This window comes from Canis aureus, chromosome 29 (genome assembly GCF_053574225.1).
Source record: "Canis aureus isolate CA01 chromosome 29, VMU_Caureus_v.1.0, whole genome shotgun sequence".
NCBI classification, from domain to species: domain Eukaryota; kingdom Metazoa; phylum Chordata; class Mammalia; order Carnivora; family Canidae; genus Canis; species Canis aureus.
In genome coordinates, this window is record NC_135639.1 from 33,475,942 (window position 1) to 33,500,209 (window position 24,268).

A 24,268-nucleotide genomic window follows, 5' to 3' on the forward strand; every position below is an offset into this window, starting at 1 on the left:
GTTTGGGATATGAAGCTAATGCTTTCTTCTGCTTGCTCTTACTTAAGCAAAGTTCCTATTTTTGCAGACCTTCAGGGGTGGTGTATCTCTGGTCCTCAGTTTGCTTTCTAGTGAATGAGGAGGGGAAGTTGTTTGAGCTGATAATTTGGAGTCCAAAATCACACAAAAGCTAAAGGAAGAGGTTCTTAGGCAGTTTCTAAAATAATCCTAAAAGTGGACCTTCAAAATTATTTTAAGTGATAGAAAGAAGGTGTATGTGTATCACTTATTCAAGGTGATGACTTAATAGACAACACCCATTTGTGTCTATATATTGAATGAGTTTTTTCCCCTCTAAATAATATTTTACTACCTTATGGGCACTCCTCATTTATACCTGTTTGTTATGACATTTATTCAAAATACTCATATTCACTGAGAACCTACCTTGTACCAGGCACTACTCTCTAAGTGCCAGGATAGAGTCAGGAATAAAACAGACAAAAATAGGCAAACTGAAGGTTGCTGCAGGGGAGATGGATGGAGGGAATGGGGTAACTGGGTGATGGGCATTAAGGAGGGCATGTGATGTCATGAGCACTGGGTGTTATATAAGGCTAATGAATCACAGCCCTCTACCTCTGAAACTAATAATACATTATGTGTTAATTAGTTGAATTTAAATTAAAAAATCAACAATCCTTATCAGGACAAAAAAATAGACAAAAATTTTACTTCTCACAGATCTTACATACTAATGTGAAAATAGCAATCCTATGATTCTAAATCTTACTATTTTTACTTGTAAACATAAAATGAATGGTGACTATTCTTTCTTGACCGCTTCAAACTGAACAACATCTTCTGTATAACAAAACATTTGAAGTTCATAATTTGTCAGTCTGATTCATTAATATTTAGATGTCTTTGACAAGAAAATTTGTGGCAGAATCTATGGCATAATTATTATTATTTGGTCTATGATCATAGATTAAGTAAAAGAAGAAATCCTAAATTTCTCTGATGTCCAAATGTGCACCATTAAGTAGTAGTTGATTGTCCTTGATTTGACAAATCAATATTTAGAATGCCTGATAGATAGTTCTAGTAATCATTTTTAAAAAATAACCTCTGTTGAAGTTCCTCTAAACTGCATTTGATAATAAAATTCTTACATAATCAAATCACATGCTTCTTAATAATGCATAACATTTATTATCTGATTTAATTTACATTAGGATTATCCAGGGAATGCATTATATACTGATAATTCTTTCAATGAGAATAAAATATTTTAAAATATTCTTAGTTTTATGTAAAACAATTGCTTTCAGGCTTGGGGAGAGGGATGGGCGTAGGACATAGACATAGTTTAGAAACTGTCAAAAGCAGTATGGTCTTCACCCTTCTATTATCAAGGATAAAAAGTAGAGGAAAGAGATGATAAGCATTTCAGATGGAATAAAATTTGACATCCTGTTATTTGCTTTGTATATAGTGCTTACAGATGTTATAAATTATATACTGTATTTATCATTCTTAAGATGTGTTGATGAGAGATTTCTAGTTTAGGAAGGAATTTGAGGTATGAGTCACAATTATTAATGTTATGGGCTGAATTGTGTCTCTCCACCCAAAATTCATGTGGAAATTCAACCCCCTAGTACCTCAGAATGTGACTATATTTGAAGATAGAATATTTAAAGAGGTAATTAGGGTAAAATGAGATCATGATTGGGCCCTAATCCATTATGACTGTGTCCTTATAAGAAGGGGAGGTTAGGACACTGACACACAAAAGGAAAGACCGCGAAGATACAGGGAGAAGATGGCCATCTACAAGGGGAGAGGCCTCATAGAAACCAACCCTGCTAACACCTTGATCTTGGACTTCTAGCCTCCAGAATTGTGAGAAAATAAATGTCTGTGCTTTAAACCACTCAGTCTGATATTTTGTTATGGTAGCCCTAGGAAATACTATTAATACTATTAATAAGAACCTTTGAAAAAAGAATTGGTGACTAGTTTCAGGATTATATATTTTTAATTTAAAACAGATTGGCACCAAAAATGCACTTATTTTCATCTTCTAATTTCGTACTTTTGTTGAACGTTATTTTACCCTCAGGGTTTTCAGGCTAGCAATATATTTTCTTTTGGTGGTCACAAGGGTAGCCTATCTGGAGATCCTCTTACTCAGTTGATGGTGTGCTGAATGAAGTTTGCTGAAGCTCTTTTGTTTCTTCTTTTTTTCTTCGAAAGTAGAAACAATATTTGAAATTTAGACCAGTTGGATTATAACATGAGACAGGTTTTGGACTTTTTGTCATCAACACCACCTCCTGAATTTTCTGTGGCTGGGAAAAAGGAGAAAAGCAGTAGTACTGGGAATCAGTGGACACACAGTGTTTTTATTCTAACACTCTCATGATGTTAGTATCAACTTTTACCTAGTTAATAGTTTTAGCTTAAAACAAGTACTACGTGTTTGACCATTTAAAAACTTGAATTCATGTTCAGAGTTGGTCCATTTAAAAAACAATCTTATAAATGATTAACCACTTAACATCTGTTTCTCAAGCAAACCACTGAACTGCACAGTCTGGAAATCTGACTTGTTGCTTTGTGCCAGGCATGAAGCTTGTTGCCTAAAGATACAAAATAATGTTCTTAGTTCACAGAGACTTCTCAGGGTAGAAGGAAGAAATTTCAGAAGTAATTTTCTATGCAAATAAAGACAGAAGATCTATATCCAATATACTGAATACTAGAAGAAAATGTCAGGAGCCACTTAACCTGATAGCCTGTTCATCATAAAATTGAGACAAGGATTAAATTTAATTGTACTAAGAAATACTTTTGCTTTTCACTTGCATCATAAAATTTATCACTTGTATTATCTTTTTGAAGTGCAAATCAGGTTACTGCTTTCCCTTCTAAATCCCCATGATGACTCCCCCCTTGCTCTTCTAGAGGACAAATCCCCAAGCAAGTCCTTTAAGGCAACACTATTCAGCAGCACTGCCTTACCAGCTTCATCTGGAACTCTTTGCCTGCTTGCTCTGTAGACTCGAGACACTAGTTCTTACATTCCTCTGTTGCGTCAGGCTTATTTCCACATCAAGGCTGTCATGCATATTCTAGTTTTGGCTTCCTCCCCAACCCCTCATCCTTTTCTTGCTTAGTCAAAGCCTCCTGTATTCAGAGTTCAGCATAAGCATCCTTCTTCAGGAAAGCCTTCCCTATGCTTCCTCTGATAGTTATAATCAATTGTTCATGATTATAGGTAGATAATCGATTGCTCATTTGTTGGTTTATGTCTAGCTCCCCTACCAGGTGGTAAAGCTCTGAGATAAGGACCCCAACTTTCCCCAGGCCCTGTTAGGGCCTTGCACAGAATAGACACCCAAAAAATACATTGGTGAATGGATATGAAGAAGTCAAACTCCTACTTTTGTTCTGTTGAAGGACATCCTTAACCTTTTAAGCAAAATACTTTTTTCTCACCATGATTTTTTTTTGAATACCAGTAAACAAAATAGAACTATCTAAAAGGAATGTGGTATGTTTTTGTTTTACGGAGCTCTTCCAGATAGAGATGATTTCTTGGTTAAACAATAAAAATTTCTTACAAAACCTTTTAAGTGCTGAACCCTCAAGACGAAATATGAAGTCATTGATGTGGGAAACAAAGGCAGAAGAAAAATTAATTTCCTTACTACCTACAGCCCATTGACAAGTCCTTGCAACAGGCAGAGTGACATTCCTCCAGGGACTCAACCGCCTCCATGTTAATACTTTGCTAAGGGCAAAAGGCAACCTTAGCCCGATCTCGAGGATCCTGTAAGTCTAACTTTAACATATAAAGATTCCTTAGAAATCTCCTTTATCTCTACCTGCCAAGATACATGTTGGCAATTGTCCCCCAAGCATATGGTCCACCAATATACATATGACGGGTCTCATGACTCAGGTTTTATTAGACGGTAATAAATCACATTTCCCAACAATAGCTAGCCCCCTCAAGGTCCTGGAAACCTTGCTACCAAAATTCCTCAGAGACTTATGCTATCCCCAGCCCCCTCCCAACTTGAAAGTATATAATGGGCCACTCCTCATGAGTCCAGCTCTTTCTGCCCACAAGCCCTGTCACTGCACTTTATTAAAATCACCTTTTTATTTTTGCACCAAAGATGTCTCAAGAATCCTTTCCTGACCATCTGCTTCAAACCCTAACATCTTTTCCTACATCGTCATGACATTAGCATTCCCATTTGAAGATGACATTTCAGTCATCTGATAAACTCATCATTGATCTTAAACATCTTAACAATGGTTTTCTGAAGATAACTATGTTAAGCCCAACAGAGACCCAGCAATAGAAGTTTCATCAGAAAAACAGCACTATATGGGGACATTTGAGGCACAGTCAGTCTTGGAATACCCGTCAAGTAACACCATTCATCTGGCCAGCTTTGCTTTCATGTGGGCCTTCCTTAAATCCGGAAGGGAGGCTGGAGGGAGATCTGCAAAATCTCATTAAGTAGAGAGGAATATTGAGCTCAGAGAGGTTAAGCAAGTTGCCCAAGTCTCATAGCTGATGTGTAATGTTAGGACTAAAATTGTTTTCTCACCTAACCGTGATCCAACTGGTTCTGGCTTTCATGTTTCTAAAATCTCATTATTCTACAGAGGTACTCTAGTCAGATACTAGTGTGGATGAGGAAGCCTAGCCCCAATTCCTACTTCAACTAGACCAGTCAATTCCTCCTGAAATTATTCATAAGATCTTGTTTTGGGGGTGGAGATATCTGAAAAGCACTAATCAATTTATTTGGAAAAGCAAATTTCCTGTTTGCATTTACTTATGGTTTTGTCATGTGAGATTAAGCTCAGCCTGACTCCTGTTACTTTACAAGGAGCAGAAACAGATTCCTTCTAACCTTTTGCAATCATGTTTCCTTCTTCCTGCTTTTTCACCTCCTCTTCAAGCACCTTCATCTTTGCATCATACTCATCAGCTAGGGATTTCCATTCTACTCTGTTGTTCTGAAGACCATTCAGCATTGGTGTGATTTCCTTATGAAACCGTGAGAACTCCTAGAGAGAATTTTAGGTCAGAAATGGTTTAAATCATATAGTTGATTTTCAGTACGTTTCATATGCAGAGAAGGAGCTGTAAGGAATTGTTACAGTGCTCAGAGCTGCTAGGATGAGCTTAACTTAGTGCCATGGAAACAGGGAGGACAGGTGCTGTTTTCCAAGTAAGTCTGGTCTGTACAATGTGCTCATGTCTGAGTTCTCCTAGTTTTTCTTCCACCTCTGAATGAGATTAGGGTAATTCCTCAAACTAGTTTGGAGAAACAAGGTTATCACTCATGGCTTTTCATATCAGTGACTTGATTTTGGTAACAGTTTGAAAGAAAAATCCTCATCCTCAAATGATTATATATAATCATTCTTTTTTTTTTTTTTTTTTTTTTTACTTACCTTATATACAAAAGTACAAACAAAATCAATAAATCCAACTTGAAGTTTAGGTAGTTCATCTCTTTTGTTTCTGTCCATCATAGGCTAGAAAGAGAAATAAATTCTTTAAGGATAGTTTTTTAAGACTCAGGAAAAGAGATGATTTGTATTGATAATTTGTAATTAATAGTGCATTTTTATGTCAAGGTCTTTACAATAGGCTGTTGTTGCAGCACAGTCCTCTCCAGATCTCCTTGTTCCCAAAATTCATTTGCAACCAAAAGTGCCACCTGCAAATAAGAATAGGATTTGGTTCATGAAAGTGACTTATTAATAGAGAATTTGTATTTTACCATTATGAGTGACATTTAGGGATACCGTTTATATTAATGCTTGAGGTGTTGTCACACCATATACTCTTTGGTTTTAGAAAGATGGTGTCTAGGTGGCTCAGTCAGTTAAGCCTCTGATTCTCGATTTTGGCCCAGGTCATGATTTCAGATTCATGGGATCAAACCCCGTGTTGGGCTTCATGCTCAGTAGGGAGTCTGCTTGAGATTCTCTCTCTCTCTCTCTCTCTCTCCTTCCGCCCCTTCTTCTGTTCTCTCTCTCTCTCAAATAAATAAATCTTAAAAATAAATAAATAAAAATATATCACCTACAGATTATATCTAAATGGGAAAGGGAAATTTCTCTTGCCACTTCAGCATTCTAGGCCCATTCTGGGAGTACCTATCTCCTATTTGTATTGCCACGACCTCTCAACAATGAAAAGGGGAGATGGGAGGATGTTTAATTCTGTTACATTTTGCTTCAAGCTCTGAAGCTTCCCACACATCCTCCTCTTGTGCTGCTTATCTGTTAGCGTCTAGCATATTACCTTCATGCACACACACATGCACACAGATTAGATTAGAACACAGCTTTACTTGATTATAGTGTAAGGATATTTGAAGGTAAATTTATATAGCTTTAAAAAACCCAGTATCTATCAAATTTACTGAACACCCACTAACTGCCTCATACTGGCATGAAGCAGGCTTGCCAGGAAGAATAAGATGTGATTTTTTTCCTTTAAGATGCTTCCAGTCTAGTAGAGATGGTTATATAAACTATGTGGATAAAGTGCTAGAACAGTAATAGAATGAAGTGAGGTGGATCAAGGAGCTTGTGAAAAAGGAGCTTGCATTTATGTTGTATCAAGGATGAATAGTAGTTTTTCAGATAAAGAGGAGGGGGAGACTACCTGCAGAGATAAAATTGAATGTCCAGAGCTTGGAATGTGAAGTGGAGAATAGGAGAGTGACAGGAAATAATCTGGTGAGTGTGCATTAAGAACAGGTAGTGACGGGCCATGTAAGCTTTGCTAGGAAGTTTGATTCTCTAGACCAGGGATTCTTATTCCTGCAGTCCTACTGTTCTAAAGTGCGCTAGCAGGCCAAACAGGTAGGGGTCAAGAGAGATAATAAGCTAAAGTAACTTTGCTTTTTTCTTTTATATAAAGTGATCTTTGTATACAACTCTTTGTGGAGGATGGACCTTCTTTTTTAAAAGAAAGCTTGAAAACCTCTGGCTGTGGGAAGTTTAGAAGGCTTTTAAGCAGAGGAGTGGCTGGGCAAAGCTCTATTTATAAACAATCCCAGCAGCAGCTCAGAGGAGGGCTGGTTAGCTAAGGATGAGGGAGGATCACTTAGGAGGATCCCTGCCACCCTAGTGCTGATGAAGAAGGGTGGGAGTCTAACCTGAGGCTATAACAAGTGTGACGACAGGAATGGGGAGATGAACTTCATGCAAAGCCCCGGGTTTCCTGCCTGGGCAATTGTGCAAATAAAGAATAAAGGAGGAAGAATAGGCATATCAGGGTGGAAAGAGCACAAGTGTTTGGTTTGAAATTTGATGGTTCCAATTATTCCATCTTTCCAAATACAACCCACAGTTATGGTTGAACCCAGTGAATTCTGGCTCTTTTCTAAGTTGGGTTTTTCCTAGAATTCACTGAGGAAAAAAGAGAAGCTTCTTTCATCCAGTTAGCAAGAAATCAAGTAGTAAACTAGTAGCTCCTGACTCTCACTCCCCAAGGCAAAGAATTGGAGAAGACACCTGTAAACATGAACTTACTATAGACAGTGTCTTTTAATGATTGACAGCAGGGTTGTGGGAGCAAAACCACCCTTGATAGAGGAAAGCACTAATGATTCATCTTTGTTTTATGCTGATTTATCTTCTAATAATTTTATATAAACTTTTTGCAGCATATTCAATGGTAAATAATTCCTTGCAGAAAGCATTTTCTTTCTAAGGTTCCTTCTCTTTGCCTTGTTCTGGGGCCTAACCAAATGACCTATTGTCTTACTGACATTTGTGAGCTCTTGAAAGCCATTTGCCTTTCTTCATTAGCAGAAATCCAACAGGGAACATTTTATTTTTGTCTTAACTTCTCAAGTTTCTTTTTTCTTTTTAAATTATAAATTCATTGTTTGTTCTACAATAATGAAAGATAATTGCTTACAAAATATATAGTCACATAATTGCTAGCTATAACAAAATTCCGAGATTGCCAGAATCTTCATGTTTGCTCTTATATGGGACCTAGATAGTACCTGTGCATATGACAGAAAAGGAAACATAACTGTACTCGCCTGACTTTGTACCTCCCAGGGTTTGGTTATAGCTGACAAGTCACATGCAGTCATCATCATTGCCCTTGGGAGAAAACAACAATTGTTAAGAAGAAAGATACACAAAATAAGGAGTATTTTGGTGGTTTTTTTTTTTTTTTTTTCCCAAAAGAGGAATAAAATTCTGACTACTTACATGATAACCTCTTTTTTGGTTGGATCAATGGTTACATATTTGATGGCCTCTTCTTCAGTTTCCATTTTTTCACAAGCATCAACAATTTTTTGAAACATAGTTCTCTTCCTAAAAAAGATATGGCTGTGCAATAGTTTAAGCATATAAGACCAGAGATAAAAAGTATCTTTAATATGTGCTTTTCAGATTTCATGTTCCCACTTTGCATCAGATATCCACATAGTGGATCTAAGGGGTCAGGGGATAAGAGAATAGGGAGTGGCTGTTAAACTTGGTATAGAAAGGATTTAAGACAGAAAAAGCACAAGCCACAAAAGGAAAAAAAAATCCCTAAGTTTGAATACATCGAAACTAAAAATAACATGTGACAAAGGAGATCATAACATAAACATAAAGGCCACAGGCTGTGATGAAATATAATGCATAAAACCAGCAAAGAATTAGAACCTAAAATACATGAGATGCTCAACCTCACTGGCAAAAAAGAAAATACAAATTTGAACATCAATAAGATACCATCTCACACTCAAATTAACAAGATAAACAAGTGTCCCCAGGTAAAGGGTAGTCCAGATGTGGGATAATAGGAACTCCTGCACACCGCTGGTGGGAATTTAAGTTGGGGAAACTACTCAGGAGTGCGGTTTTGCAATGTAGTATAAGACTGAAGATTTGCAAGCCCTAAAGCAATCCCATGTCTAACTATGTATGTTAGAGAAACTCTCACATGCATACAAGGATATACAATACAACATTGTCAACGAAAATGAAAAGTTGGAAACGATCTAAATGTCCATTCATAGAAGAATCATTCATTATGAATTCATTATGGCATATTCATACAGTTGAATATACAGTTAATAAAACTAATGAACTGGATCTTCATTTACCACCAAAGTAAATCTTTAAAACCTAATGTTACATGAAAAAGTAAGTTGCAGAAAAATATGTACAGTATGATACTATTTATGGAAAATTTGAAAACACATTTAACAACATAAAAACATGGATGGAAAGAACAAGTATATATCAACATCAGAATAATGGTATCTGGGGCAGCCCAGGTGGCTCAGTGGTTTAGTGCCGCCTTTAGCCCAGGGCCTGATCCTGGAGACTCGGGATCGAGTCCCATGTCAGGCTCCCTGCATGGAGCCTGCTTCTCCCTCTGCCTGTGTCTCTGCCTCTCTCTCTCTCTCTCTGTGTATCTCTCATGAATAAATAAAATCTTTAAAAAAAAAAAAAAAGAATGGTATCTGTGAGGGAGAAGGGAGGGTCTTTTCTTGGAGTGTGATGGGATGCCTCAATTGCATTACTTTTTTTCCATTAAAAAAAAATGATCTCAGATGGGTGTGGCAAAATCTTAGCATTTGTTGAATCTGGGTTATGGATATTTGGGTATTGATACTACAATCTAAGTCATTAAATAGCTGGATATTATAACTAATTCACCTTGTTCTAATCCATTTTCACCAAGAACTTTATAATTCACTGACAAGAAAATGGGCAAAAGCTTGGAGTATCTGGTTTCTTTGATTATTCTTATTATTATAAATAGGCTAGTGCTCTGCTGTATGTAACTCAGAATTATGTGAGTTTGGTTAATATGCATCAGTATCACCAAGATTTTTTAGCTTCCAGACTCCAGCAGAATCAAATGTCTGCTCCTGCAACTCTAAATACCAGACTCTGAACCATGATGAATCCACCACAACAAAAATCACCTCATAAGGCTGTGTGGCATCACTCCTCTGGCAATCCACCAACCTTGCTGTACATTCTTCAATTCAAACTTCTTCAGGTAACCAACTAATTGACGTTAGGGGGTTAGTTTTCTAAAATATATTTTCAGATGCCTAGTAAACTATAAGATACCTTGAGGGTATTCTACTGATAATCCAAAAGTAAAGTGGATAAATGTATGTGTGAAGAAATGCCTTTTAACCAGAATGCAATGGGTCTTTTATGTAAGGCAGAAGCACACAGAATATAAGGGAATTCTGTACTTACTTGAAATATAAAGCCAGGTCAGTTGCTATTATTGCAACTTCAAACAAATGAATGACTGTTTCAAACTGGCGTTTATTTAGGTTCTGGAAGATATTTAAACTCTGTAAGATAAAAATTCACATAAATGGGACTATTTTTAAAAAGTCACAATGAAGCGCAATCATTAATTTGCCTTTGATTCAACAAACAAACCAAATCATGCTTAAGGAAATAAAGAAAAACTAGGTCTTTCAGTCACCTTTTTCATTTCAGCTTTCTCTCTTGAATTAAGTTACCCCTCTACTATACTTTGAGTAAGGTAATTTAAACTATAAAAATAGTATTAGCAGGGACACCTGAGTGGCTCAGTGGTTTAGCGTCGCCTTCAGCCCAGGGTGTGATCCTGGAGACCCGGGATCGAGTCCCGCAATGGGCTCCCTGCATGGAGCCTGCTTCTCCCTCTGCCTGTGTCTTTGCCTCTCTCTCTCTCTCTCTCTCTCTATGTCTCTCATGAATAAATAAATTTTTAAAAAATAGTATTAGCAGACATTCCTGTAAACAGTGTATAAGTTTGTGGAGTAAATAAAAGTGTTTTCTCTAGGATCATTTATAAATATAACAATAGATTTAAAATTTGCTTGTATTAATTAAGGAGCTTTAATAAAGAATATCTGGTACATCCAATTATTAGATATACTAATTATACACTTGATAATTTTATTTTTTAATTTTTTTAAGATTGTATTTATTTATTCATGAGAGAGAGAGAGAGGCAGAGACACAGGCAGAGGGAGAAGCAGGCTCCATGCACCGGGAGCCCGACATGGGATTCGATACCGGGTCTCCAGGATCGCGCCCTGGGCCAAAGGCAGGCGCTAAACCACTGTGCCACCCAGGGATACCACAAACAGGTATTCTTAAGCATGTACTTAGATTAGCCTCTCTTGGAAAAATTTGACAAAAATCTAGCCAATCAAGATCATCACATCAATCAAGACATGAGTCAATAAAACACACAGGAATGGAGAAGCCATCTTAGAAGGATTGATTGTAAGTATTGAGCCCATTTAAAAGTAGAAGAATAAACAATTGTGTTGGAGCTAGAGAGTATTATTCTAAGCGCAATATGTCAAAGAAAAATACCATATGATCTCACTCATGTGAAATTTAAGAAGCAAAACAAACGACTGTGGGGGGAAAAAGAAGCAAACCAAGAAACACTCTTAACTACAGGGAGGAAAGTGATGGCTTCTGGAGGTGCAAGGGGTGGGGGCATGGGGGAAGTAGGGGATGGGGAATGCACTTGTCCTAATGAGCACCCGAGTTGTATGTAAGTGTTGAATCACTAAATTATACATCTGAGCTGAATATTTTGCTGTTTGTGAACGAACTGGAATTTAAATAAAAACTTTTTTAAAAAGGATAAATAATTGTGGAAATTATTGAGCAACGTGTAAACTTCATAAATACCGATAAAAAATACCAATGATAATAAACACCTTACAAAACAGAGGCAAAGATGTGGAAGGAGTAGAAGTATTTTAATTGCTTAACGTTTCATAGCAGTGAGTTAATAGAATGCTGTTAACACATATTGTCTAAAAATATCAAACATCTAAATGCTGAGCTAGAGTTTTTCACAATTTTTCACAGTCATTTGTTCATTTTAGATGACTCTAAGAGTTAGTATCTCAAAAAATGAAATCTTGCCATTTGCAACGATGTGGAGGGAAATAGAAGGTATTATGCTAGGTGAAATAAATCAATCAGAGAAACACAATTATGATCTCACTCATGTGTGGAATTTAAGAAACAAAACAGAGGATCTGGGCAGCCCCAGTGGCGCAGCAGTTTAGCACCGCCTAGGCCCTGGATCGAGTTCCACGTCAGGCTCTCTGCATGGAGCCTGCTTCTCCCTCTGCCTGTGTCTCTGCCTCTCTTTCTCTCTCTGCATCTCTATGAATAAATAAATAAAATCTTTAAGAAAAAAAAAAAAGGGATCCCTGGGTGGCTCAGCGGTTTAGCGCCTGCCTTCGGCCCAGGGTGCGATCCTGGAGTCCCAGGATCGAGTCCCACGTCCGGCTCCCGGCATGGAGCCTGCTTCTCCTTCCTCCTATGTCTCTGCCTCTCTCTCTCTCTCTCTCTCTCTCTCTCTCTATCATAAATAAATAAATCTTAAAAAAAGAAAAAAAAAAAAAACAACAGAGGATCCTAGGGGAAGAGAGGGAAAAATAAAACAAGATGAAATCCGAGAGGGAGACAAACCATAAGAGGCTCTTAATCTTAGAAAACAAACTAAGGGTCGAATGGAGGAGAAGAGGGTGGAGAGAGTGGGGTAACTGGGTGATGGACATTAAGGAGGGCATGTGATGTGATGATCACTGGGTGTTATATAAGACTGATGAATCACTGACCTCTACCTCTGAAACTAACAATACATTATTTGTTAATTTATTGAATTTAGATAAAAAGTTTTAAAAAGAGCTAGTATCTCTTGTTTAAAGACACAGTGTCTAAAGTTCTGCAATTCTTTCTAGTTCCAAAATGTTTCTTCCATTGAATTCAAACAGAATTACATAAAGATAAATGGAAAACTAGTCAACAATAAAAATGAATGAATCACTGATATATACAATGCAGACACATCTCAAAATTATTGCTTTGTGTGAAAGAAGCCAGCACAAAAGAGTACTTGTATAATTGCATTTATATAAAATCTACAAAAATCTAAACTAATTTATAGTGACTAAAAGCATTTCAATGGTTGTTTAGGGCTGGGAGCAGAGAGATGAATGCACTGCAAAGGGGCATGAAGAATGGTTTGGGGGGATTAAAAATGTTCTATATCTTGATTGTGGTGGTGGTTTCCTAGGTGTAAAAATTGTATAAACTTATAGAATTGTACACATTGAAGGGATGCAGTTTATTGTACACATATTATACTTCAATAAAGCTGATTTTAAAAACATGAACTCTGACTTAAAAATCTTGGATAGTATGATCCTATTTTTCTAAAATTGTTTCTATCCCACCTGTCTAGTCATAGGGTGGCTGCAAAGAAGTTCATCAGGTGTTAGTGAAGTAGCTATTTTTGAGTGATAGGATTTGAAATAATTTTGTAAATTTGTTTTTGAAATTTTCCCTATGGTTGAGTTTTTATATTGGCAAGTATAATTTTTACAACCACTATGAAGTCATTAATTTTAAAAACATGTACATTTGTAATATTCCATTTGTTTTCCTGAGGATTGTGCTGAAAACCTGAGGTGGGTGGGACAGGTGTGCCAGAGTGAGAGAGGAGGCCTATTTCCCAGCTCATTTCAGCAGAACCCCCACCTGCTCAGCTGGTTTCACTAATCCACAGCGAGGGTCTCTGTTCTCTCCTACTATAAAAATGGCAGTAAACATATAAATTCCCAAAATAGGCAGGAATGACTCCAGTTCATCCTGGGTAGGGCTTTCAGGTGAGGTAAGGCAGGAGAAAGTACAGGCTGTTCTAGTCTTCTGCATGGTACTGGTGACACCCTACAAAGAGATTGCTAACGTGTTTATGGCTGCTGTGACCATACACAGGATATTTCATTGCTTCTTCACTCATTTGTATAAGATGGGGTTGGTGTGGTAAAGCATACATAGAATTATCATGAATTCTATAAAGCAGTGTTTTGAACGGTAACAGGGTTAAGCTTGAGCAGTACATTTTGTTGTTTCTACAATACTATTATGACATTAAAATTTATACTCTTACAAATTTGACTAGCCAGATTTCCACCTGTTCACTCAGGTGAAAGAGTGGACTTCTGTATGGTTACAGGTAGTTCTTAATTCTCAGAACGGTGGATCCCACTCTACTAGGATACAAGGACACTTTAATTCAAAGCCTCATGGTAAACAAAATGTCTGAGTAATGACCACAAAATGTCAAGATTATTATATAAATCATGAGGATTTCCCTTACTGAAATGCTTTTAATGCAAATATTTTCTTTATACAAAAAAGTAAATAAAAGAACAACATTGTCTCCCAAAAGTGTACAAAGAACATCTGAAGGCTGAAAATTTCATTTTTTTAAGCGTTCCATTTCCCTGCTCATAAAAAACTCTGTGATTATATTGCTTAGCGACTCTATTTACAGGCTTTGAAAGTCTTCAATTAGTAGGTTGCCCCCCCACCCCCATCATGTTAAGCATTTAAACACTTGGTTGAAGTTCTTAAAATATATTTTGCTTTAGTAGGTATATATAAAATTAAATAATAAATTATATTCAATAGTACCTGCTTAGGATGTCACATAATCAGTGACACTACTGATTATGTAAGTAGAGAAAATTCTTACTCAAAAATATAAGATTGTCCCAACAAAGACTCATAACAAATTAGTAATAACAGTTTACTCTTATCTTCCTGAATTACTTTCAACTCCACTCCTTTTAATTGTCATAGAACAAATAATATCATTATTTTTATGTTATAAACCCATAGACGTTCTGGCTGTACACCAGAATTATCATTCTTAACAAAAATACAAATTCCTGGGCCAGAATCCCAGAAAGCCCCATCAATAAGTGCAAAATGAAGCCCGGGATCTGTTTTTAACAGCCTGTGCACCCTAGGCCCGCAAATTCTAATGCACTTGGTCGTGGCATCAATCACGGTCTATTAAAAACACTCAAATGGGGGATCCCTGGGTGGCGCAGCGGTTTGGTGCCTGCCTTTGGCCCAGGGCACGATCCTGGAGACCTGGGATCGAATCCCACGTCGGGCTCCCGGTGCATGGAGCCTGCTTCTCCCTCTGCCTGTGTCTCTGCTCTGCCTCTCTCTCTCTCTCTCTGTGACTATTATAAATTTAAAAAGTTAAAAATAAATAAATAAAAACACTCAAGTGTTGTTTTTCTCTTTTTCCATATTTCTGCCTGGTCACTCTGCCTTACTTTCCCCTCTTGGCTTTACATTACTTGGGAGAATTTAGTGTTATCTCTAGACTTAGACATATTTCCGTATGTTCCTTCCTTAAGCCTTTTATAAAAGATTGTTACAGAAGCTGAGAAAAGCTCCACTCCCCAGAGGGCTTATTTCTCCAACTGAGCACGTGTGATTCTAAACAAGCTCTCTGCTATGACAAAAGTGTTTCCCTCCATCCAATAATGACTCATTTTAATCAGTTTTGGTTTGGAATTTTCTCAAGATATTTTTTTTAAGTATAACTGAATTATGTATCCACAACTTTTCCACAAGCTCTATACCCCTGAAATAAAACTGATAAAAGACAGAAGAATGACGGCCTCCTGTGGAATGTTCGTAGTACATGACATGGCCAAATCAAAGTGAATTCAAGACCGAGCTCAAGCCACTTCCTGCACAAAGCCCTCCCTGATCCCACCTCTCTGCTCCCCTATGCCATGTGCACTCCTGAACGTGGCATCTCCTTCTAGAAACTTAGAGCATTGCCAGTGCATCTCTGATGGCAGCTATTTCTGTCTTATATCTTGATTTCACGCTTCCCTCCACTACCAAAGCTTGACTTCCTCAAAGATACAGACAAAGCCTCACAGTGCATGCCCCGCGAGTAAGAAAATCATTGGCTATGTACCCTCCTCTCCCCTCTCCATTTATATATACCTGAGGATGCGCAGAGCCCTCTCACATCCACCATAAGCTTTTTCTTTTTTCTCCATGGACTCACAGAGATTTTGTGACTTTCCATGACTCTTTCTATCTCACCAACTTCCAACCTGGCTGTTCAAAACTGTAGTAAAATAGCCATTTCTAGCAATTGATTTCAATAAGGGTATGGACTGCCAACTCTTTGAGCCATTACTCAAGGCCATCCTCTTTCTAAGCATTTCCTGTGGGTTGGTGCTTTGATCCAGAGCCTCTGAGCTGCCCTGGAGAAAAGCTCATGTACCTCATCTTGCAGTAGAGTCTTACTGTACTCCAAGTGGTGCCTCTCCAAAATGGAAGATCCATGAAGCTTTGCTAATGGAGACGTGGATCTAGGAGGAAGAGGATATGCCATAATTTTAGCTGCTTAAAGATTACCCATGAGTCCATACAGTATAGAGTCTTTATTCTCTGAGGATGTTTTCCATTTCTTCCTTCTCCCTCTCCTCTAATGCCTGTGAAATGTTGAAAGTAACATATTGGGACTGATTTTTTAGATTTAGAACAAGAGAATATACTCTTTAAAAAATTCTTTAAAAAACCTAATTTGTTGAATGCATAAAATGACTGAATTATTTAAATGAGGAAGTTTGGTTCATCCTTTGCATCTTTAAGTTTAAAATCTTTAGGCTCCCTGGAGCTGCTGGCACTGGCCTGTGCTGTGACTCCCAGAACATGTAACAAACCAGTTGAAGGCCCACAGATCATTTGCATGGAAAATGTTTATTAAGAATTTCCAGGAACCAGGACACCTGGGTGGCTCAGCAGTTGAGTGTCTGCCTTTGGCTCAGGGCATGATCCCGGTCCAGGGATTGAGTCCCGCATTGGGCTCCCTGTGAGGAGCCTGCTTCTCCCGCTGCCTATGTCTCTGTCTCTCTCTCAGTGTCTCATGAGTAAATAAATAAAATCTTAAAAAAAAAATTGAGGAACCAAAATAAGAATGATTATAAAGTGATCTTTCTTTCCTCCTCCAAGGCAGGGACATAAATTTTAGGTTAAACTTCCCATTTGTTAATGGTTAGGTCTCAGCTTTCTGTAAGTGGGGGCCTCAGTCTTTGGTGCCCTGTCTTCCTTTAAGTCTTTCTGTTTGAGGAAGCCCTAGAAAATAAAAGGTAGCAGGAGGAAGTGATGATGGGACACCTGGGTGGCTCAGTGGTTGAGCATCTGCCTTCGGCTCAGGGCGTGATCCCAGGGTCCTGGGATGGAGTCCTGCATTGGGTTCCCCATGGGGAGCCTTCTTCTCCCTCTGCCTATGTCTCTGCCTCTGTGTGTCTCTCATGAATAGATAAAATCTTTAATAAAAAAAAAAAAAAAAGAAAGAAAGAAAAAAGAGAAAGTGATGGAGGGAGGCTGAGGCCAAAGGCCTACACAGGTCATGTGAAGACTTTGTTATTCTATTCTATTTCATTCCAATGGAGGGGTGAGGGAGAGTGGGAAAAAAAGAAATATGGAATGAATAAATAGTTTTAAGAAAGGAAGAAATCAGACATTGTGTGGCAGCCTTAGTAGAGAAGTTTCATCTTATTTCAGAAAGATCAGAACTTTAGGGAGTAGAGGAGATGGTAACAGGTCATGGACAAGTCTGATAAACCAAATGCTCTAGTTAGGGAACAATCAGACTATGTCTGAGCAAAATTATAATTGATCATAATTTTAGCACATATTTAAATACCTCCTCTGTGTCAGCACTGGAGATTTAAAAAAATTAATTGAAGCTTAATTCCAGTCAGAAAAGAATGGTGTCTTTAATTCCCTTAGGTTTAAAAAATCATTTAAGAAAGATTTCTGGGGAGTTAGAAATACACCTAGTCTCAAAATAATACCTCATGGATTACTTATTAATACAAAGGAGAAAATGTTCCTTTACATAAAGAGATCTCCTGGATATTGCCCATAAATAATTTAACTAAACCTCATAAATAATGGGACAAATTGCTATCACAGGCCTCCTGATGTTCTGAGAAGGGCATCATCCATGAATTCCCACCAAAAATGTTTACCCTGAGGATCCCTGGGTGGCTCAGTGATTTAGCGCCTGCCTTTGGCCCAGGACATGATCCTGGAGTCCGGGGATCGAGTCCTGCATCGGGCTCCCTCCATGGAGCCTCTCTCTCTCTCTCTCTCTCTCTCATGAATAAATAAAATCTTAAAAAAATATATTTACCCTGAATTTGGTAATTAAAAAACTACTGGGAAAATCCACATTGAGGGCTTGCCCACAGAAGAACTGGCCTAGACTAAAAAATAGCAATATTCAGAAAGACACGAAAAGATTGAAGAGCTATTCCAGATTTAAAGAGATTAAAAATCCTTGACAAATGCCAGGGGTGATCCTTAATTAGATCCTGAATCAGAGGGGTAGAAAAGCTATAAAGGTCGTTTATTGGGGAAATTGGAATAATTTGAATAAATATTCTATATTGGGACATCGTACTGTACCAGTGTTAAATTTCCTCAGGGTGATCATCATGTTGTGTTTATGTGGGCAAATGCCACCCTTATTCTTAGGAGATACATACTGAAACATTTCAGGGTAAAGTGTCACGATGTCTGCAACTGACTCACAAATGGTTCAAAAAGAAAAAAAAGAATTTATATACACACACAGATGCACACACAGATGTATATACATATTTGGAGAGAAAATGAATTTGGCACGATATATTTTTTAAAGTAAATTTCAGAGATGTTATTTAAAGTCTCAATGGGATCATGAGAAAAAAAATTTTTTTTTAAATCACACCATCCATCAATAATTCTCTATTTTTGAAGTCTGGCAACAGTGAACTTAAAGTATGGAAAACAGCTAGTTTAGACTGTGATACTGTCCAGGCACTCAGGAAGAAAACAACCAAAGGAGAGAAACTCAAGTAACAGAGATTGTGGTGTGACCTGACTAGTCAACCTACCGGTTTTCTTGGCCTTTCCAAGAATGATTTTTGAAAATTATAACTCCAGCAAGGGGCAGTGTTGGTAAGAAAGCACTAAGGGGTTCTTTTTAAGGTAGATGAGTAACATTCCAACTTCCTAAGAAATCTGAGGATTGTTTTTGGGGGGGTGGTAGGGGGGAACACCATTGCCAGTATTCCCTGGAGAATTTTGAAGTGGTGGAGGAGATGATCGAAGACTGGATACAAGTACATTTTATCCTAAAGTTTAAGAAGCAGAAAATGACACAGCTTATAAATGACAAAAGAGAAAGATTGACCTTTATCTCTGAACCAATTTAAACTGTTTAAGAGTTCATGAGCACTTACAGAGAAAGTTTAGAAGGAGAACACAATGCCAGGTTGATGTGATGGACCTTCTGTGACAGGGTTGGTGGGAGTGGAAGGCCATGGACCATGTGTGTCTGGATCTCAGCAAGGCAGTTGACAGGATACCTCAGGATATCTGCAGTACAAGCTAGAGTTCTAAGTGTATCCACTCCCACAGCTGGGCAGCAGAACCCAATGAGTGTGCTCAGTTGACGGTCTTCAAGCCTGGGAGTAGGTTTCCAGCCCTGGGTCCTGAAATTTTGCCCTTGCTCTTGTTCTGATGCATAATCTTATTAGTGACTTGAGTGAATATCAATGAAAATCGTGAATAATTTTCCAATGACAGAAAACTGGGAAAAACAACTAATCCATTGGCTAACAGAGTGTGACATGGCAATTTCAACTAAGAGTGAAATGAAGAGTCAAGAAGATGAAATGTAATTATAATGAAATCTAAACTACGTCAGGTCCTGTATGGATTATTGTGTTAAACCCCAAGACCTGCACTTAAAGAATGACATAAGAACACTAGAGTGGACTCACAGAAGAATAGCAAATAAAATCAGATGCGTGGAAGCTGACATATATGAAATGGTTTAAACAACTGGCTGTGTTCAACCAGGAAGGCGGGAGGGGGAAGTGATCATTCTCTTTAATATGAAGGAATGGACTGTGGTTGAGAAATTAAACATATTCTAGCAGCTTCAGAGAGACCTGAAGAGGACAAACAGATGTTACTGGGAGACCAATTTCAGTTCAGTATCATGAAGAACATCCCACCAATAGAATCATCTAAAAGTAGATCTGTGTGCCCTGTGGGCCATTATGGGAGAAACTGGAAGTGAACTTGAGGATGTCAGGAGGAAGGCAGTGAAGGAGAGGCCTGTGTTGGATGGGGGAATGACATAAATTCTTAAATTCCTCCTACTTTTGTCCTGATAACTGCATTTCTTCTGGGACAAGATGGAAGAGAGTCAAGAGGCAGAATAAACAAGAGGGCTGAAAAACTAAACGAGGAAAGGGAATGAAAGGAACAAAGAAAGCAGAAAACAAACTGGCTGGAAAAGTCAACAAAGGGCACAGGAGAGCTGGAGGTAAGAACAGAAATGTGAAAATGGCCAGGTTTTGAAGGCATTGTCAGAGGGTAGTCTAAGGCTGGGAGATGACGGTGGAAACCAGAATGAAGGGGGCGAGATCTTATGGAGACAAGAAATCAGACCGAGGGCACAAGGTCCCGCCAGGAAGGAGAGTCATCTGTGTCCCTGTCACTTCATGTCACCCTCCCACAGTGACCTGAGTTGTAACCATCCATGTGAGAATAATAATTCTGTTTCATTCAACCTTTCCATGAGCTGCTTTTGCCAGTGTGATGTCTCCATATCTCGTGGACTCTTGAGCAATTCTTCCAGAATAGGGATGTGAAGAGACTCATCGAGCATCACTAGTGAGGGACAGTGTGCAGAAAGACTGTGTTTGGTCAGGGCGGTGTAGCAGAGCTACTAGAACCAGGATCACCGGTGCTAAGGTGCCTGCAGTGGGGAAGCCTGGACATGGCGCCCAGTCCTTCCAGTCGACAGAAATGGTGGGGGAAGGTCAGCGCCCCCCTAGCTGATGGACAGGGGGACCCACTCGGACCCCACATGCCCGGCCAAAGCGGAGACCTCAGAGGTGGTTGCATCCTTCCCAAAAACTGGAAGCCAGATGTCGTATCCAATTTGGTAATTGGACTTTGCCTTCTTGAGCTTGTTTCTTCCTCAGTGAAAGAGGGAGGCCATAGTAGCTCTCATGTGGGAGGCGACGAGTATCAAGATCTTAGCTGGGCTCAGCACGCCATAGGTGCTCAATAAATGTGAGCGGCTTTGGAGTTGACATGGCTCATGCAGTGATCAGAGGAGAGGAAGGGAATCCAGCCCCTGTCCGGAGACTGGAGTGAGGAGTGCAGGATGGCCGACACGGGCCGGAACCTCTGGAGAGGAAGATGTCCCCAGCCTGGAGTCCCGGTGCCAGTCCTCTTTTCAAGACAGAGCCCCATAGGGAGAGTTGCTAAAAGTAAGAAGTCGCTGCTCACAATGTGCTTTCCATTCACTGAGTGGATTTTTCTTGAGCTCCCACTAAGGAGTCTCATATACACGTGATTTCACTTGATTCTCACAACAGTCTTTGAGAGGTGGAGATCGCGCCCATTCTATGGTTCACAAACAGAATCTCAAATAGACCAAGTGACTTGCCCCAAGCTCCCCCAACCAGGAAGGGGTTGGACCCCACAAACCCAGACTCCCAGACTTGTTCTCTCTAAAATGCCTGGCGCCTCTGGAAAGGGGTAGGTGGTGTGTCAGAGGTGAGGATGCGGTGTGTCGAAGGCCGACCGAGCAGCTTAAAATCTGTGATCAAGGGGCTTGCCCGGCCACGGCACCGCTGATGAATTTTGAAGAGCGTCAGTGACATCATAATAACACTTAGTATTTATTTACTGCCAAGAGGCCACCGGGAGCTGAATGCTTTATACGCACGATCTCATTTAATCTTTACAACGACCTTCCCTGGTAGGTACCATTACTATAATTTTCACTTTGCAGATGAGGAGGCCGAGGCTTCCAAAGTGTGAATAACCGCAGGGGAAGGCAGCGGTGAGGAGAAGACGCCGAGCCGGCTGGGGGAGAGCTCGGGGGGGAAGGGGAGAGGGCCCAGGCAGGGACGCCCTCTGGCGTGAGCAGGGGCCAGGGTTCCACCCGCGCCAACACGTGTAAACCAGGGCCCGGCACTTTCATACACGAAGTCCATCCTCTGACCAAGCTGAAGAAAGGAGGAGCGAAGGCCTTTACGATACGAACAAGGCAGGGCGCGTCTGGAAATAAGGGGAAGGGGCTGAAGGGGGCTGCGGGGCCGCGGGCTTCCCGGGAGAAGGAGCGGACACTCTCACGGACGGCTGAGGCTCTGAAGGAGCCCAACGTGGCCCTGAGATTCGCGAGCGTGATGAAGAAGAGCTGACGGGGCTAAGGGACAGGACTGGTTCTCTTCTCCCCCGAGGTGCCTTCAGACATGGCCAGTGCACGGACGTCACTTACTTCATCTGATACAAGTTATTGGTGCCTCTGTGGTCGATGTCATGGCAGAAAGCAGCAGCGAGCATGGCAAAGGCTTCAAGATCCGTATAGTATTTCTTTAGTCTTCCTGTCTAAAAAATAAAAATAAAAAAATATATTTATATTTATATTTAAATATATATATTTAGATGAATACACCTCTGAGCAAGTGCAATACACCTCTCTGCAACTGCCTGCAAAGGAGAAGATGACCTACCCTGTTTTCAGATCAAGTTGGCTTTACTTCTTGGGTATTGCAGCTCACTACAGGCAATTGCAAAGCCCAGCAGGTGCCAGAATTTTCCTTTAAGGAGCCAGGTGTATGAATGCCCCACTGATAGTCTAGTCATGTGCCCAGGGATGCCCATGCTCCCTGGCATCATCCGCGGGGGCGTTTGGGGTTTATAGGATTGTGTCCACAAATTCCAAAACTACGGATCTAAAGTGCGGGCCCACATCCACTTCTCGTCGAGCTCACGAGTTCACGACGGTTCACAGCTCTGTGCACCTACCATCAGCAGCGTGAACATGGTCTGCCCCACATTGAACCCGTGCCGCCAGTTGTGGTAGGTGATGGAGCGGTACCCTTTCCTCACGGTGTACATCCACCTGGTGAGAACCTGCCCCCCAAAGAAGACAACAGCATTCAGACTTTGGAATAGAATTCTAAAGGTTAGAAGGCCTGTGACAATCTTATCTAAAAAGACAGGTTGGTCTTGTTTACAGGGTTTACACTGATACGTTTACAAAGTTAATAATAGTTGAAAATCCAAACTGAAGTTAATCTTTTGAACCAGGGGAAACACGAGTGAGAACAGCAACAGAATCACACGCTATTTTAGATGAAACGCTCTCTGACCTCCACCGGGACTTTGAATTTCTCCACCACATTTATCTCAAAGAACAGTCGCAGCCCACACTTGATCAGCTCGTGCTCGGAGATGGGGAAGTCGCTGAAGCGGAACTCGTACAGATCCACCGCCCGCGGGTCGGGCAGGTCCTCCTTCTGTGGAGACAGGGAGGCCGCTTCGGGTCTCTCGCCCCCCCCCCCCCCCGGGCGCGGGGCCCACGGGGCCAGAGGCAAAGGTACCCCAAGGGAGGCCTCGTGCCCTCCGCGGGCCTCGGTGCCCCGCACGATCGCGCCCAGTCTCCCGACGGTGACCCCGAGGCCCGGCTCTCCCAGGAAACCGTCGGGGCGACGGGGGCAGTTCCGAGGCCTCGCGGCGGCCGGGCCCTGACCTCGCCTCCGCCCTCCAGGGAGCACTGGCTGCACAGCGCACGCTCCCTGCGTTCATCCCTTCGCTCGTCCGTTCATCCTGACCGAGCCAGCGGGGCCGCGAGCCGCAGTCGAGAGCGGCCGGAGCCTGCGGGCCTGGGGGCCTGGCGGGACCGGGTGCCCGAAGCCCCTGCTCACCGCGGCCTCCGCAGCCCCCCCCCCCCCCCCCCCGCGAGGCCCTCGGGCTGTGCACGCAGGAGCTCAGCTCCCTGAAATGGTCGCAAAGGTCAGGTCGCTGAAAGGTGAGAGCTGAGCGCACCCACAGACCACAACACCGGGCAGAGCGAAGGCCGGCAGGCTGGAGGCGGATTAAAGGAAGTAGAGCTCCTGGACGGATGTGGATTCGGGCCGGTCAAGGCAGAGGGAGACAGTCCCATGGGGGCAGAGAAAGCTCCAGGCGGGAGAAGCTCGCAAGAGCTCTGCGGGCCCACGCGCAGCGGCAGATGGGTCCAGGCACTCACGCCCGACGTCCTTCACACCTGCCAAGGCCATGCGCCGGAGCTTTCCCAGGGGCTAGTTAGTTCATGCTCTTACCCAGATTTCAATACCAAATGGTAGCTGGCCGTTTTAAGCGGAATTATGGTTTGTCGTCCCCTGAGCCCCGAGTCTGGGTTGGCCCCTCACGCCCGTCCTTCTCTCCCCTCCCCGGGGCTCCCAGGGTCCTGTGATCCCTTCTCACCAGCACTATCCTCCGACTGGTCACTTTAGGCAGAGGTTATTTTTTTCCACCCTGCAAAGCAATG

At 40.8% G+C, this 24,268-nt stretch overlaps 1 protein-coding gene across 5 annotated transcripts in view; it reads right to left on the reverse strand.

Annotated features, from left to right (window-relative positions):
* Positions 1-2,001: 2,001 nt before the first annotated feature.
* The window catches only part of PDE6C (phosphodiesterase 6C), a 47,994-nt gene continuing 25,727 nt past the window's right edge, over positions 2,002-24,268 (reverse strand). The window contains exons 12-22 of one of the 5 annotated variants that reach the window (XM_077878345.1): positions 23,109-23,255; positions 22,762-22,869; positions 22,232-22,341; positions 16,154-16,241; positions 10,270-10,352; positions 8,263-8,385; positions 8,088-8,151; positions 5,664-5,738; positions 5,470-5,553; positions 4,923-5,079; positions 2,002-2,336 (exon numbers count right to left, since the gene is read on the reverse strand). In XM_077878345.1, coding sequence (XP_077734471.1) covers positions 2,275-2,336; positions 4,923-5,079; positions 5,470-5,553; positions 5,664-5,738; positions 8,088-8,151; positions 8,263-8,385; positions 10,270-10,352; positions 16,154-16,241; positions 22,232-22,341; positions 22,762-22,869; positions 23,109-23,255 — 1,101 coding nt within the window. In that variant the 3' untranslated portion in view covers positions 2,002-2,274. Of the gene's footprint in view, positions 2,337-4,922; positions 5,080-5,469; positions 5,554-5,663; positions 5,739-8,087; positions 8,152-8,262; positions 8,386-10,269; positions 10,371-16,153; positions 16,242-22,231; positions 22,342-22,761; positions 22,870-23,108; positions 23,256-24,268 lie in introns of all 5 variants that reach the window. The other 4 variants (XM_077878346.1, XM_077878343.1, XM_077878344.1 and 1 more) reach the window with 4 other exon arrangements.